This window comes from Musa acuminata, chromosome BXJ1-9 (assembly GCF_036884655.1).
Source record: "Musa acuminata AAA Group cultivar baxijiao chromosome BXJ1-9, Cavendish_Baxijiao_AAA, whole genome shotgun sequence".
Taxonomy (NCBI): Eukaryota; Viridiplantae; Streptophyta; class Magnoliopsida; order Zingiberales; family Musaceae; genus Musa; species Musa acuminata.
Genome location: NC_088335.1, coordinates 16,076,870 through 16,093,107, shown reverse-complemented (window position 1 = coordinate 16,093,107; position 16,238 = coordinate 16,076,870). Strand labels below are relative to the sequence as shown.

Here is a 16,238-nt window from a genome sequence, read left to right as displayed (position 1 = left end):
GTACACCTGTTTTACAGATGTCATCAATGGTTTAAAAGCTCTTGGCAAATGTTTTTCAAATTTTGAACTTGTAAAAAAATTCTAAGATCTCTTTCTAAAAATTGAGATCCGAAAGTAACCGCAATACAAGAAGCGAAGGATTTGAACTATGTTTCACTTAATGAACTTATTGGGTCTTTGATGACCTATGAAATAATTTGTATTGAACATAATGAACATGAGAACTACCTTCCAAAGAACAGGAAGGATTTGACACTTCGAACTATAGAATACCACTTGAGTGGTATCTCAAGTGATGATGATGATGACTTTGAACTTCTCACTATAAAACTTAAAAAAGTTCATTAAATAAGAATTAAAAAATAAAAATAAACTTAAAAAGAAGTTGCCAAAGAAGAAGAGAGCACTCAAAGTAACATGGGATGAAACGAGTGCATCCGAAGAAGAGGAGCAAACCGATGAAGACGAAATGACAAACTTCACTTTGGTGACTCTCGACAATGAGGTAAAATACTCAAACAAAACCCCCTTAGTTTATTTTGAAATTACTTGATGTATTTCATATGTTATTTTTAAATTAGTATGTAAAATATAAAATATAAATAAATAAATAAATAAATAATCATGCTTTTCTTTTTCTAGCTAATTTTGAAAATGATAATGACAATTGCATGTTTTATGATAAAGGAATAAAATGTTAGATTTAAATCTAATAATTAATCCTATGTATGTTTTTAAGAAGAAATAATATGTATCTTGATGATTTTCGATTTTAATTGAAAATGCTTTATGTCTAATGAAACCATGCTTGATGTCTTAATGAAAATGTTAAGAGGTTTGATATCATGCTTAATGAGTTTATAGTTTTAAATTATGTATGTTATACCTTGAAAACTTGAAACCATGTTTTGATGTCATGCCGAAAGTAGTGATGCATAATGATCATGCTTAATAAGTTTAGATTTCAAAATTATGCATGATGATTTTTGTGATTCATGGCTTTTTGATCTTTGTCATAATAAAAGTTATTTTTTTGGATTTAAACATTGATGCATATTTTTATTTGGCATAAAAATTTGGGCATGCTTATATAAAATCAATCATGTGATATTGAAACACGTAAATCACATAAATTGAAACATGTAAAAATAGGAAAGCTTTCTCCTTGAAAATTTTCTTTTTCTCTATCTTATCAATTTTTTAAAAAGAGATTAATGAATATATTTGTATTATTTTATGAATCTCTTGAACTATTAAAGTGATTTTGATGACTTAGATTTAAATGAGTTATTAATCTAAATCACGATCTTGATTTCTCGATATTTGATACTTGAGATCTTTCTATGAATTGAAATCTTTTTCTCCTTGTTTCTTTTTATAATTTACTAAAGAGAATATCTTTTTTGGAATTCATGACTTAAAATTTCTTTGAGTAATATCCTAAGATGTCTTTTTGTTATTTACTAGAAAAGAAGATTTGTCAATATGAATCATTTAGAAATTGATCTCTCTTGATCTTTCATCTTTCTTGTCATGATTTTCATATGATTACCTTTGTATTTATATGATGTTTAGAGCATTGATGTAAGAAGGAAATGAATTGCACCATTAAAAAATTCGTCTCTTCTTCTTTCTTATTTACAATGACAAAGGGGAGAAAGGAAATTGAATGAGTTGAAAATAATAATGTATGTTTTGAAAATAAATGTTTATATCATGTTTAATGATTTTACATTTTGAAATTATGCATGATGAGTTGGAAGTGATGATGGTTTAAAAATATTTATTCAAATGCATGAATCGATAATCTTTTTGTCAAATGAATCATGATTTTTCTTATAAATTCTTAGAATTATCACATGATATTATCTTTTATGATATGATTTTTACTATGTATAATTTCTTGTATTCATGAAGTATATCTCATCACCAAATTTTTCTTATTATCCTTGTCATGATGTGAAAATTGATATAAAGGGAAAAGAATTACAATATTGTATTCTTCTCTTCTTTTTGACAATGACAAAAGGGGAGCAAAACTTGCTAGCTTGCTTATCTCAAAAGAGAAACAAGAAGTGCTATCTTGCAAATCTCAAGAGAAGCAATATTTACTAAGTTACATATTTCAAGAAAATACAAAAATGATGCTATCTTGTACATTTCAAAAACTTGCTAGTTTGAACATCGTAAAGAAAAGCAAATATACTAACTTGCACATCTTTAAATTTGCTAATTTGTATATTGTAAAACTTGTATATCTCTAAAAATTGATGGTTGCACTTCTCCTTTTTGTTGATAACAAAGGGGGAGAAGTTATGATGATAATCATGCATACAATGATGTACTTGGATATTTTGATTATGCATGATTTTATATTGCATGCAATGATATGATTAATTAGTTATATTCATGATGTATGCAATATTAAAGCATCTTGATTATATGATGTATTGCAATTGATGTGGATCATGATTGCTTTGATTTGAATTCAAGGTTCTATCAATATGGCATATTGATAGGGGGAGTTTAGTTTAAACTCAGTCATCAATTGGTTGTCATCATAAAAAAAGGAGAGATTATTGAATCTCAGATTTTGATGATAAAATCAATTGATGTGTTTGATCTAATCTACGTTTTAAGTGACACAGGACTAGCTTCGATCAGAACAGGCAAAACAATTAAAGCAGGAGGAATCAGACGCTAGGCTGGAGCAAACATGTTAGTAGATTGAAAACGACTAGTAGCAGCAACACCGAGCCACTATGCCTAGTAGGGCATCGTACGCATGCATCCTCTACCATGCTAATGACGAGCTTAGGAGCTTATAGTCCTACCTCAAGTGGATGTGCGTCGACCAGTCCGATGCTAGGCACGCAGTAGTCTATTAGTTTCTCTTCTATCTCTTGGGCATCTTCATACCCATCACCTCCCACTTCGTCATCTCCTGCACCCCTACCCACCATGCCTATGACATGGTGATCCAGCTCTCTCTCACATCCACCTTTGGCCTCTCCTACCTCTGCTTCTTCTTCTTCATATGTTGCTAGAGTCTCTATTGCTTCCTCTTCCTCGATAAGCTAGTTTGGGAGAGTGAGTGAGTGCAAGAGGGCTATATGGACTAGCTCAACCACTCCTTCCGCTTGCTCTTCGTCTTTATAATACTATACTTCATGGGGGAGGTGGTTTATAAGGTATAATAGTACTCGTTGGGATCAGAGCGGGTGCCATTCACGGTGGTAGGTAGCATCGTGGTGGGCGACATGGTGGCATGCACCCTGGAGCTGGCAAACTAGATCTACCAAATGTCACTCGCTAACTCCAAGGTGCATGCCACCACGGCGTTGCCTGCCACTGCGAACGATAACCACTCCGATGCCAATGAGCACCACCATACCTTGTAAGTCACTTCTCCTACGAAGTATGACATCATGAAGATGAAGAGCAAGTGGAAGGAGCAGTTGAGCTAGTCCATGTAGCCCTCCTGCACCCACTTGCTCTCCACGACTAGCTTATCGAGGAAGAGGAAGCGGCAAAAGTTGTAGCGGCGAACGAAAGTGGAGAGGCAATAGTAGGAGAGGTCGGAGGTAGATGTGAGGGAGAGCCGGACCACCACGTCATAAGCACGATGGGTAGGGATATAAAAGAGGACAAAGTGAGAGGCAGTAGGGACGAAGATGCCTAAGAGGAGGATTAGGGACTAAGAGGCCACTACGTGCCTAGCGTTGGATTGGTCGACACACATCCACCTAAGGTAGGATTGGAAGCTCCTGAGCTCGTCATCAGCATGAGAGAGGTCGCGTGCATACGATGCCCTACTAGGCAGTAGTGGCTTAGTGCTACTACTAGTAGTCACTTGCATGATAATACCTCCTCCCACCATTAATCACGGTCTTTTTTAACTTAAATTATATGTGTTATTATATTAATAGTTTATTATGAGTTAGTATGTCACATAAGTATACTCTAACATTTGTTAATTCAGACTTGACAGAAGGGGCTTATATGCTATAATTTTAAAAATATAATGATTATTTTTGACACGAGTAAACCATAAGGACTTAAGATGTACATGACCAAAACTATACATGTGTCATTATATTGATGATTTATTATGAGTCAACATGCCACGTAAGCAGACTCTAATATCTATTAACTCAGATTTGATGAGAGAAGCTTATGTATTATGTTTTTAAAAATATAAGGATTATTTTAGATATAAGTAAATCATAAGAGCTTAAAATGTGCATGATCAAAACCATAAAAGCTAAAATGAACCTTAACCCTTTAAAATACATATACTTTGGATTGTTTCTTAGATTTCATGAAAATAAACATAGATTTTAGCTGATTCCTTTACCACTTGATTGTCTTAAAGTTTTAGGGCTATATGTATTATTTCTTACTGGAACACTTATTTGAGCTTGATTTGCTTGCTTTTTTTTTTTTTAAATTTTTTGGACTTATTTTTTTTTTCTTGCCTAACATACATACAATGTTATCGTTGTTCATCTACAAGGCATTGTGTCCAAATTCCTTGATAAGAATAATGCTACACTACTAATGGATGGTGAGGTTGCTTGCAGTTTGAAGACTCTCATGATGCAAACCGAACAAACACTTATCACTCGTCGATCATCTGTAATTAATATCACAACAGCCATTAAGCCATTCGGATAATGACCTCCTTGAGGATGGCTTCCGTGTCGGCATAGCACGCCTGCGTCATGGTGTCACTCCGCTTCTTCGCAGCCTCTTCAAGCTGTATCGAAACAATGGAGACGACGATGACGGTGTGTTCCAAGATCGACAAGGATGATGGAGATGAAGTCGCATTACCTTCTCAACACTGTCGAACAATCGAATGGCGAGGTCCGTGAGCGGTCGCTTCTGCTCCTCGGGGGCCGCCGAGATGACCTTGTCGAAGTCGTAGTACATCACCGTAGACCGCAGGCACAGATACTTCATCAGGTAGCTCCACGCATCCTGGCCGATAAGGTCGCCCAGGGCCAGCAGATCGAAGGCGTAGTGCTTCAGCCTGTAAGCACTCATCTGCGGGCCTATGTTCGCCATGTATATTCCATTTCTCAGGAACGATCGGGTTCCCGTCTCCTTGTTGGCGATCTCTGCCGCCAAGGATTCCGGCGTCAAATACGTCGGTGCACTAAATCAAACAGTCGGAAAGACCCGTGTTCTAAAAGCTTACCGCTGGTGACAGCCGGAACCGGCAATGGGCCGGTCAGCCACAGCCCGTTTCCTTCCTCCGCTTGCGATGACCCGATGCCCAGCTGCTGGAGTAGGGAGGCCATGGCGATGCTCACAGAAGCTCTCCTAGAGACTTGCACTGGATAGCCCTTTGGCTCCCTCTTCTTGCTCGCCGACATCGTGACTGTCAGCCATCTGCTCTGTGGTTTCGAGTCTCCCCTCAGAGTGGGACGAGTCGGGAGGATTTGGGACGCACCACCGAGGTTGGAGAGTGGAGTAGCCATGATGGTTCTGAAGGGGGAATGGCATACACAAAGTCCATATTTCTTTGCTCTTGTTATCTGCTGAAGAAGGGCTGTAGGCCTCTCTGACCACACAAATCGCATCCCATATGGGGGGAGTTGGAGATGGAAAGGGTAGTCCAAACTTTTGTTTTGCATTCCAAGTGATTGGATAAGTACAGTGAAACGGTGTCGAGGCATACAATCCAAATTAATGAATGAGATTATACTAGTTCTGAATACTAATTGTCGAAGCAACATGGACAATGGGAAAAAGACAAAACACAGTGTGAAAGGATGAAAAGCTTATATTACAATGTGCAGTTTATAAGTCCTAATATACACTTAGTCAACATGAATGACAGGAAAAGAATAATCAAATCCCTAAGACTATATAATTATATTAATCAAATATCTAAATTTATGAAATTGATTATTTTTATTAATATGAATTGATTACCTTGAATTTATAAATTCTGAGTGACTTGTTGGAGAAGATTATTTCTTAATAAAGTGATTTGTTATTTTTCGTATATTCTTTCCAGATAATGCTTCTATCAAAAACATCAATCTTGGATCATAACCATATGTAGCTAGACTTAGCTAATGATTTTGTAAAGATGTCTCTAACCTGATCATGTGGGGAGACATGAGCAACTTGAAGAGAACCATTATCAATCTTATCTCAAACAAATTGATAATCGAGGGTGATATATTTAATACGAGAATGAAATACCAGATTAGCACATATATAATTCACATCAATATTATCACAAAGAAGATAAAAAAGATTAATTAAGCGAGATACCCAACTTAAATTATTGATTAATGAGCCAAGATAATTCAACCAAAGTAGAGGTGACAAAGCGATATTCAACTTTTATGGATGACCAAGCAATTGTCCACTTATCAGTATATATAAAAAAATGAAATACTAGATTTAGAGTCAATAAAGCTAAGGGTGAGAATGAAATTGTTCACTTTATGAAACAGCATGAGATGCTTGTTTTAACATGTAGAGTGACTTGTAAAGGTGATACATAATTTAGGCGTGGTACATCAATGAAGCTTGGTGGTTGAGACAGATTTCTTTAGTAAAATGACCATGAGAAAAAGCATTATTGACATCTAATTGATTTACCATCTATCCATGAGTGAGAGGAAGAGAAAGAACAAGATGAATTGTTTGTGATTTGATTACTGAACTAAAAGTTTAATGATAGTCCTCTCTGTGACGTTGATGGAAATCCCTTAGTGACAAGCTGAGCTTTCTAATGAGCTATATTTCAATTCGAATTCTGCTTAATTCTAAAACCCAGTTTTAACTGATGATGTTTTGATTGGAAACACGAGCAACTAACTCTCAAGTTCCATTCTTTATGAGAGCATTAAGCTCTCACACATGGCCTCTCTCTACTTTGGATCTTTAATAGCTCAAGTGACAGAGGAGGAGGATTCAAGTGTTAGAGGAATGAGATGTTTAATAGTGAGATGAAAAACTTTTTCTTAAAAATATTATTTTGTGATCGGGTGATCATGGTGTGGGTACGTTAAGGGATCGTGGATGTTTGTGGAGTTGGATGGGAGGTTGAAAGTGATGGACCATATTTTGAAGATGACTTGCTCAAAGGTAAGCCTAAAGATGCCCCTGAAGTAGTGTTCGCAGGGGCCGAATGTATCTGAATAGGAACCAATGAAGTTGATGCATAGATGAAACTTAGCAGTGACTCATGAACGGAAGGTGAAGATGCTACCAAAGGAGGGTTTGAAATAGAATGTTAGAAGAATCATGAACGCAAGGGGATTGAGTTGGTAAAGACTATTGAGTAATAATTTTAGTGGCAGCTATGTGTGTGTGTGGAGTGGAGTGCAGGAACGAGAAATTAAGTATTGAATTCTATGGTTTTCAAATATAGATTTTAGGCCTTGATATTCTTTTCCACCGTCCGAATATGTTATGTTAATACATACTTTGAAAACTTTTGGATCGTGATTTTAAATTTCGAAAAAAGACTGTAGATGATATGGAAAGGATGACAACTTTTGAAAGTTGACACACCAAACAATAGTTTGTGACTTTTATTTGAATTACAAGAATAAAAAAATAAACACTTAGCCTTATATAAATAGGAAGATTAATTTGGGATAGAATATGATGTTGAATCTTATATTTTGATGATAAAATCAATTAATAAGTTTATAATTTAATTTATATTTTGAGTGACACAGGACTAGCTTCGATCAAGAAGAGGTAAATTGATTAAAGCAGGAGGAATCAGATGTTGGGCCAAAGTGAACATGTTAGAAGATTGGACGTTGGGCTGGAGGATCAGTCAACGTATCGACAGAAGGCTTCGTACCATGAGTTTGGACATCTAGTCAAGAAGATCAAACATTACTCCAAAGAGATCGAATGTTGCGGGAAGACAACATACCGATTGGGTAATATGCCAAAGGAGAGAACGATGCGCCGAAGAATCGGACGAAGCGTCGAATAAACCAATGATATACCGGACAACATAAGATTCATGCTTATAATAATTTATCTAAATCGAGTTAGTTTAGGTCTAATTGAGTCGGTATTGGGGGTAAAAATAATACCAACTCAATTATAGGCCAATTGGGCTTGAATTAGGGTTGAATTGGATATATTATTTGGCTCATTCAGTATCCTATAGCAAGGTTTAGCGATGGTACCATCCAGACTTAGCGGTGGTACCGCCTAGACACAATCTTCAAGATTATGTCAGGTGATGGTACCACCAGACTAGGCGGTGGTACCACCCAAACACACTCTCCCAGACTATGTCAAGCGGTAGTACTGTCAGACTGAGTAGTGATATCGCCTAGTGTCAGTGCTATAGGCGATGGTACCACCCAGCACAAGCGGTGGTACTGCCAGGACTTGGAAAACCTAGGATGAGACTTTTTTTGGCTTTGTTTTTTAAGTCAATTGTGGTCTATAAATACCCCAGCTATTCTTACATGGAAGAGAAAGAAAGTTGAGCAAAACTCTATGACTCTAAAGTTGTAAACCCTATTAGCAAGTTAAGTTCCCTCCTCCTAAAGCTTAGAGAGAGTTCTAAGAGAGGTGTGTGAGGGATACCTTATAAAAAAGAGTTATAAAAGGTTATCTTCTAAACCTACAAAAAAGAGAAGAGGGGTGTAAAAGGGTAGTTGATCTTCGCCTATTGAAGGAAGATTATTAGTAGATGCCAGTGGCCTTGATGGAAGAGAAATTGGCTAAAGCTTAGAGAGAGTTCTAAGAGAGGTGTGTGAGGGATACCTTATAAAAAAGAGTTGTAAAAGGTTGTCTTCTAAACCTACAAAAAAGAGAAGAGGGGTGTAAAAGGGTAGTTGATCTTTGCCTATTGAAGGAAGATTATTAGTAGATGCCAGTGGCCTCGATGGAAGAGAAATCGGGAGTGGATATAGGTCACGATGACCGAATGACTATAAAACTCAGTTTGCATTTATATTTAAGCAATTTACCTTTACTACAAACTGCTTTACTTGCCTACTGCTTTAACTACATATACGAACTAGATTTTAAGTTATTTTTTCGATACAAAATCAGTTTAATTGAACGAAAGATTTTTGAACCGACGTAATTTTATCCGTTGAACTAATTCACCCCCCCCTCTTAGTGCTGACTGGATCCTAATAGTTGGTATTAGAGCCACAGTTTTCTTGTTTGGTTTAACACCCAAGATAAATGGTTCTTTTCAGATTTCAAGAGGGCTTTTCTATCGTTCGTCCTCTCATGTTCAATGGGACGAACTACACATATTGGAAAACTTGAATAAGAGTTTTCTTGTCTTCTATGGATTTAAATTTATGGAGTATTATGAAAAATAACTTTCAAAAGTCTTCTACTCTAATGAACAAATGAAATGATTTGGAGAAGAAAACTGATAAAACCCTAAAGTCTTATCGTGAAAGAAAGGGGAGAAAGGGGAATGATCGCTTCGAGGGGATCGGTCTCCTAGGGTTTTGTCACAAACTAGAATAATATTTTATTGATTGATTGATTGACTCCGAAAAGAAAGGGTTATATCACTATTTATAGAGTTTCACCTAGAGCCCACCAGAACTTGGACTCTTAATAATAAATAAATATTAAATAAACCTCTACCCGACTCTAACTGAACTAAACAGACTCAATAAACATTATTCAAAAGTTCATAAAATAAAAGGGTCCTAACAATTTCTCCCTCTTCAAATCAGTCTTATCCTTAAGGCTGAGCAGCATTAAACTCGGGGAGCTTCTTTTTCTGCACTTCAGTCATAGGTTATCTATAATGCATCACAACCCATTGATCAAGTAAGTATGATCTCCACTTTTTGATAGTATAGGTAACAGGTAGGTCTTTCATTATAGTAATCGTTGCAAGAAACTCCTAGCCATGTATAATCAATTTTATCTTTGAACATTTGCTATCACAAGTTAAAATCTGTCTATCAATGATCTTTACTTCGAATTTGTCACAGCTTTCAATATGGTGGGCTAATCGAGCTACAACTTTCCTATCCATAAAATTATTAGTGCTACCCATATCAATCAAAACAGTGATAGGCTGATGCTTTAAAGTTCCTCTGATTTTTATAATTTATGGTTTAGCATAGCCAGCCAATGTATGCACTGTATGTGTGATGGTTTCAATATCTTCATCAGTTTCCACACCTTCATGATCGGAGTCTAACTCTTCTACTTCTGGTTCCTCTCCAATTAGCTTAATCATCAGAAGTTGCCCTTGTTTACATCGGTGCTCCATACTCAACTTTTCATCATAGTATAAACCCTTTGCTGATCTTTCCTTGAGTTCTTCTTGGGTTAGTCTTCGGGTGTCAGGGCTTTAGTTGGGAATAGATGGGATGGGTGGCTTGTTGATTATCTGGTCGTTGTCACTTTTGTTTCTATGATTTTCCCTGTCGATTTTTTCTCATGTAAATGTGCAAATGATATCACAATTATCATAATGCGGGGTTGACGAGCCTTAACCTCACACGGGATCTTTGGAATAAGCCCTTCAATAAATGTACCCAGAAGTTATCATTCTGACCAATCTCTAGCTTGGTTTGACAATCTTTCAAACCTACTTTGATATTCCAACACTATAGAAGTCTAACGAATTTTTGTGAGCTAGCCATCAACATTCTCATATTTGGATGGGCCAAAGTGAACAAGAAGCCCTCTTTTGAACTGCTCCCACGAAGAAACTCCGTGGCAAGTTTCATACCAATCGTATCACTAGATTGCATCTCCATCAAGTTGGATTGTGGCCACTTCTACCTTGGATTCTTCTGGGGTTCTATGAAAATGAAAAATTTTTTCTGTCCTATAGATCTAACTAGTCGGAGCCCCATCTTCCCATCGTGCAAATTCTACCTTAATGCGTGGGTAGTATATGTCACAATCCTAGCTCCCTTTTCTTGTATCTCCTAATCTGTTCAACGTAGAACTTGAGCCCCCATCTTGTTGAAATTTGCTAAGGCTCTCCGGTAGGCTCTTTTTGAAATCATTAAGTGTTTCTTGCAACCGGTTCTCAATTCTGATTTTCAATACTTCCATTTGTTCTTTCACTAAGTTATCGGTGGCCATTGTCTAGGACTGCAAATCTGTAATCTCAACTCTTATTTCTAGTGTCGGGACTAGCGCATCAATCACTACCCTATTCGGTGCTACTATTGTGACACAGTCAATGGTAGCACTGTGGGAATGAAGGGTTGCTGCGAGGATGTGGGGATGTAGTTGCAGTCACTGCGTGGGAGCTAGCGATACTTATTGCGGTTACTGCGTGGAGGGAGAGTTGCTGCCCTGTTTCTGTCACTGCGTGGGGTGAGAGCGCTGGGGGTTGGAAGGCGACTGCATCGGTGTGGTTACAGCTACTACAACCTAAGGGAGCAATCGCCAAGCAGTAGGGTTGAGGCCATAGTGATGGCAACCTGTGGTTGCGGCAGAAGATGCTAAGCAAGGGGAAGGCAGTGTTGAAGCGACCAAGGTTAAGAAGAGGAATCGGTGGTGCGTGCGCTGTTGGGGTTGAGGCAGGGCAACGTACTTGCTGCGGTTGCTGTGTGCACTGTTGGAGGGCGACTGCTACAGAACGAGGGGTTGGTTGTTGGCTGGGAGCAACGACGATGTTGGTTGCTGGCTGGGAACTATAATGATTAGTGGCTACAGTAGAAAATGCAAAGATGCTCTATTTTGGTCGCCGCAAGGAGGGGAGGTTGAGCAACTGTGGCTGCATCCCAAGGGGAGGCAGCGATGGTGGCACAGTTGTGGCAGCATCGTCGACAGTAGAAGCGACGATGGGGTGGTCTGCTGGATGTGAAGTAGCGGCTGTGGCCCTTCTCGGTCGAGCGAGATGGGGTAGCGAGGAGGCGAAGGTCGCTGGCCGGGGAGTAGTGGAAGTGGTAGTCGAGCAGCCAGGAAGCAGCGGTGGCAGTGGAGAAGGAGTTGCCTTGCAGCAGCGGTGGGGAAGAAGGGAAGTAGCGGTGCGATGGGCTGAAGCAGGGGTGCGGGCTACTAGGAAGCAAGGGTGGCGATGTTGGAGAGGGGAAGGTTGGTGGCCGGAGAGCAACAGCGGCGATGGTCGAGCAGCCGAGAAGCAACGGCAGTGGTGAAGGACAAGGAGGCCGAGGGTCACGGTTATGACAGCAAAGGATGCTCTATTGTTGATGCTGGTGGAGGAGAGGAATCAGCATCTATGGCTACGACCTAAGGGAAGGCAGCTAGGGTTGCGGTTGGGAGGAGGGCGGCGGAGATCGAGCGGTGGTGAGGCAACTAGAAAAAGTGGTGGTGACATAGCTAGGAACAAGGGCAATCAGTGAGTTGCCCTATTTCGGTCGCTACGAGGAGGGAGGCAACCGGCGACTACGGCTGCGACCCAAGGGGAGGTGGGAGGCAATAGAGAATGAGGCAGTGGTGGTAGCGTGGCTGGGAGCAGTGTCACCAACGATCGCCAAGGAGGGGAGGTCGAGCGGTTGCGACTGCAACGCAAGGGGAGGTGGGCAACGGTGGAGAAGGAGGTAGTGGTGGTGGTGGTGGCTGTTAGCTAAGCAGTAGCGGCGGCAGTGGTGGTGGTGGCTACTGGCTGAGCAGTAGCGGCGATAGTGGTGGTCTATCGGCTAGAAAGCAGCGGCGACAGTGATCGCTGACCGGAGAGCAATGGCGGCGGGTGGGTGGGCTGGAAGCAGGGGAAGCAGGGGTGGTTGCGGCTTCTTCTTCTTCTTCTTCTTCTTCTTCTTCTTTTTGGGTGATGGTGATAACTACTTTGGCTGGGCAGCAGCGGCGGTGGTAGAGAAAGGGCAGCGGTGGTCGCAGGCCGGGACGCAGAGGTGCCTTCTCGGTTGAGAAGGATCGGCATTCATGGCTATTGGCTTCACCCTTTCTCACACAAATTTCTTTCTCTTCTCTCTTTTTTTTTTTTTTTTTGATAACTACGACAACACTGCAATGAAAATGCCAAGGATTGCCATGCTAAGGAACTTAGCTCTGATACCAAATGATAAGACCCTAAGGTCTTATCATGGAAAAAAGGGGAGAAAAGGGAATGATCGCTTCGAGGGGATTGGCCTCCTTGATCACTTCGAGGGGATCGGCCTCCTAGGGTTTTGTCATAAATTGGAATAATATTTTATTGATTGATTGATTGATTGATTCCGAAAAGAAAGGGTTATATCACTATTTATAGAGTTCTACCTAGAGTCCACTAGGACTTGGACTCTTAAATGCTAGAGCTATGAATGCTTTATTTTGCGCCTTAGACAAAAATGAATTCAATCGAGTTTCTACTTGCGAAATGACTTTTGACATTTGGCATGCACTTGAAATCACACACGAAAGCACTAGTAAAGTTAAAGACTCTAAAATTAATATTTTGATGTATGATTTCTAATTGTTTCATATGAAACCAAGCAAGACTATTGGAGACATATACACCCAATTTATGGATATCGTTAATAGTCTAAAAACTCTTAGTAAATTTTTTTCGAATCTTGAACTTATGAAGAAAGTTTTAAGATCACTTTCTAAAAATTGAGATTTGAAAGTAATGACAATACAAGAATCAAAGAACTTGAACCATTTTTCGATTGAAGAATTTATTAGGTCTTTAATGACCTATGAAATTAGTTGTATGACACATATTGAATATGATGAACTTAAGAACAACCTTCCAAAGAACATGAAGGATTTGGCACTTCGAACAATAGAATACCACTTGAGTGATTACTCAAGTGATGATGATGATGACCTTGAACTCCTCACAATAAAGCTTAAAAAATATTAAAATAAAAATCAAAGAACAAAAATGAATATAAAAAGAAGAAGCTACAAAAGAAGAAGAAAACACTTAAGGTGGCTTGAGACGAATAAAGTTCATCCAAAGGTGAAGAACAAACCAACAAAGGCGAGGTGGCAAACTATGCCTTAACGGTTTTCGACGACAAGGTAATCAAAATCCTCTTAGTTTACTTTAAAATTACTTGATGCTTTACATAAGTTATTTTTCATTTAGTTTAGAAAAATTATATATAATTTTTTTAAAATTATATGTTTAATGATGTAATAAAAATGTTAAAGTTTTGGGATCATGCTTATCTTTCTAGTGATTTTGAAAAAAAAAAATTGAGCTTGACAATTGCATACTAACTCATAGTACTAAGTATGACGAGTTAGATTCACTTAATCATTTTGTTAGGATCGGAGCGGCACTAAGAGGGGGGGGTGAATTAGTGCTGCGGATTAAAACTTCGGTTTTAGAAAAATCTTTCGTACGATAAGAACGGAACTTGAAAAGCTTAACTTGAAAGCGTGTTCTTAAAGTTGCGCAGCAAAGGTAATAAGGAACTAAAGCATGTAAGAAGGTTTGCAGTAATGTAAATAGCAATAATGAAATGCAAACTAGAGATTACGCCGATTTTAGAGTGGTTCGATCAAATGACCTACATCCACTTGCGAGGCCCCTCTTCGATGAGGCTCCCACCTTCCACTAGCAAATCTCTTGAAATGGAAGGGTAAATACCCCTCTTACAACCTTTTACAAATAGTTCAACCTCTTACAAATTTTCAATAAGAAAGAAGGAGGAGAATTCTCTAGCAAATTGAAAACAAGACTTGCTAAAGACTTTCCTAGACTTTTCTCTCAATCAAAATGCTTCTCAAAAGTTAGAATCTCAGTTGAGATTTGAGGGGTATTTATAGGCCTCAAGAGGATTCAAATTTGGGCTCCAAAATTTGAATTCTCTTTGGGTTCTCGATGCTGGCGGTGCCACCGCCCAGCCAAGCGGTGCCACCGCCCAGCCCAGGAGGTGTCACCGCCCAGCCAGGCGGTGCCACCGCCTGGCTCTCCGGTTCACTGGTTTGGCTTAATTTTAGCCCAAACCAAATCTGACTTTGGGCCCAGTTGGCCCCTAACCAGGATATATGATTATCTCTTAATCCTAATCCTAATTACAAGTGAACTACATAACAAAACATATCCTAAGCAAGTTTTCAATCGCGAACGTCGAGTCTTGTTCCGACGAGCTTTCCGACGAACTTTCTTCCGACGGACTCCCATCAAGCTCCCAAACTTGTGATGACTTTAACGAGTAGCCGAGCCTTCTCGGTGATCTCTGTGAACCTCCGACAATCTCTTCGGCGAACTTCCAAAAATTTCGACAGGTTCTCGATTTCTTCTCGGTTGGTTCCGGCAGCATCTCCGATGATTCTTCGGACTCTTAAACGTCCATCGAACTTGACTCCGGTATCCTTGCTTTATGTTTTCTGGTTATCATAGTTAATCCTGGACACTTAACTCAATAATATGGATTAGATCAATTAACCCACCAATTGATTATATCATCAAAATCCGAGATTCAACAATCTCCCCCTTTTTTATGATGACAATCAATTGATGACAGAGTTAAACATAACTCCCCCTATCTATATGCCATATTATGAGAAGATAAAAACACTTGAATTCCATCCCATTGGATTCAAGCATAACCCGATAAGTTCTAACCGTAGAGCTTATCGTGATCCTCATTAAACAATAGTAAGTACGAAACTTCGATGAAAATCATAAGTTAAATGAAAAGGGACGAATTTTACTACGATAGAAGATAAAGATTTTCAATATAAATTTCATGATATAGATGTAAGGCATGCTTTCAATATGATCAATCAATCTTGTGATATTTTCAAGGATTTTACAAGGCATATAAGACATTCATATCACACAAGTTTTTGTAATTCATATAAGTCATGCTATCATTATGGTGTAAGTCATCACTTAGTCATCACTTCTCCCCCTTTGTCATCAACAAAAAGAGACAAGCCAGCTAATTGATGATCATAGAAAAAAGGTTTAGCATTTAATAGTAAACAAAGTTCATCATTCAAATTTACCAGAAATAGTTTATCCAAAAGAAATCATCATTTATGCAGATCAAAACAGTAGTTATCTAAATGAAGGATCAGTTATCATTCAATCGATGACAAACTTTGAACTTGTTGTTAAAAGCAAATAGAACAGAATAAAAAGATACATCAATTTAATCCTTAGGAGGTAATCCACAGTGCTGATACATGATATCTATTTTTTTCATTCATTTGTCGTAGTGTCTTCAAAATTTCAACTTGTTGATTTTGAATTTGTTATTGCTGTGATTTGATCTGAGACAGTTCCACCATAATGAGATCTTCAGAGGAGGAAACAGGAGCTGAAGGTGCTGCGCCAAAAGGACTAGGAGGAGGAGATTCATTTCCTA

The 16,238-nt window shown here is 38.7% G+C and overlaps 1 protein-coding gene across 1 annotated transcript; it reads right to left on the bottom strand.

Annotated features, from left to right (window-relative positions):
- Positions 1 to 4,501: 4,501 nt before the first annotated feature.
- On the bottom strand, positions 4,502 to 5,542 carry LOC135594302 (photosynthetic NDH subunit of lumenal location 3, chloroplastic-like). Its single transcript, XM_065084700.1, has 3 exons — positions 5,204 to 5,542; positions 4,837 to 5,123; positions 4,502 to 4,759 (listed from the first exon to the last, which is right to left on the bottom strand). The coding sequence occupies exons 1-3, from the start codon at positions 5,484 to 5,486 to the stop codon at positions 4,661 to 4,663; spliced, it is 669 nt and encodes a 222-aa protein (XP_064940772.1). The 5' UTR covers positions 5,487 to 5,542; the 3' UTR covers positions 4,502 to 4,660.
- Positions 5,543 to 16,238: the final 10,696 nt, after the last annotated feature.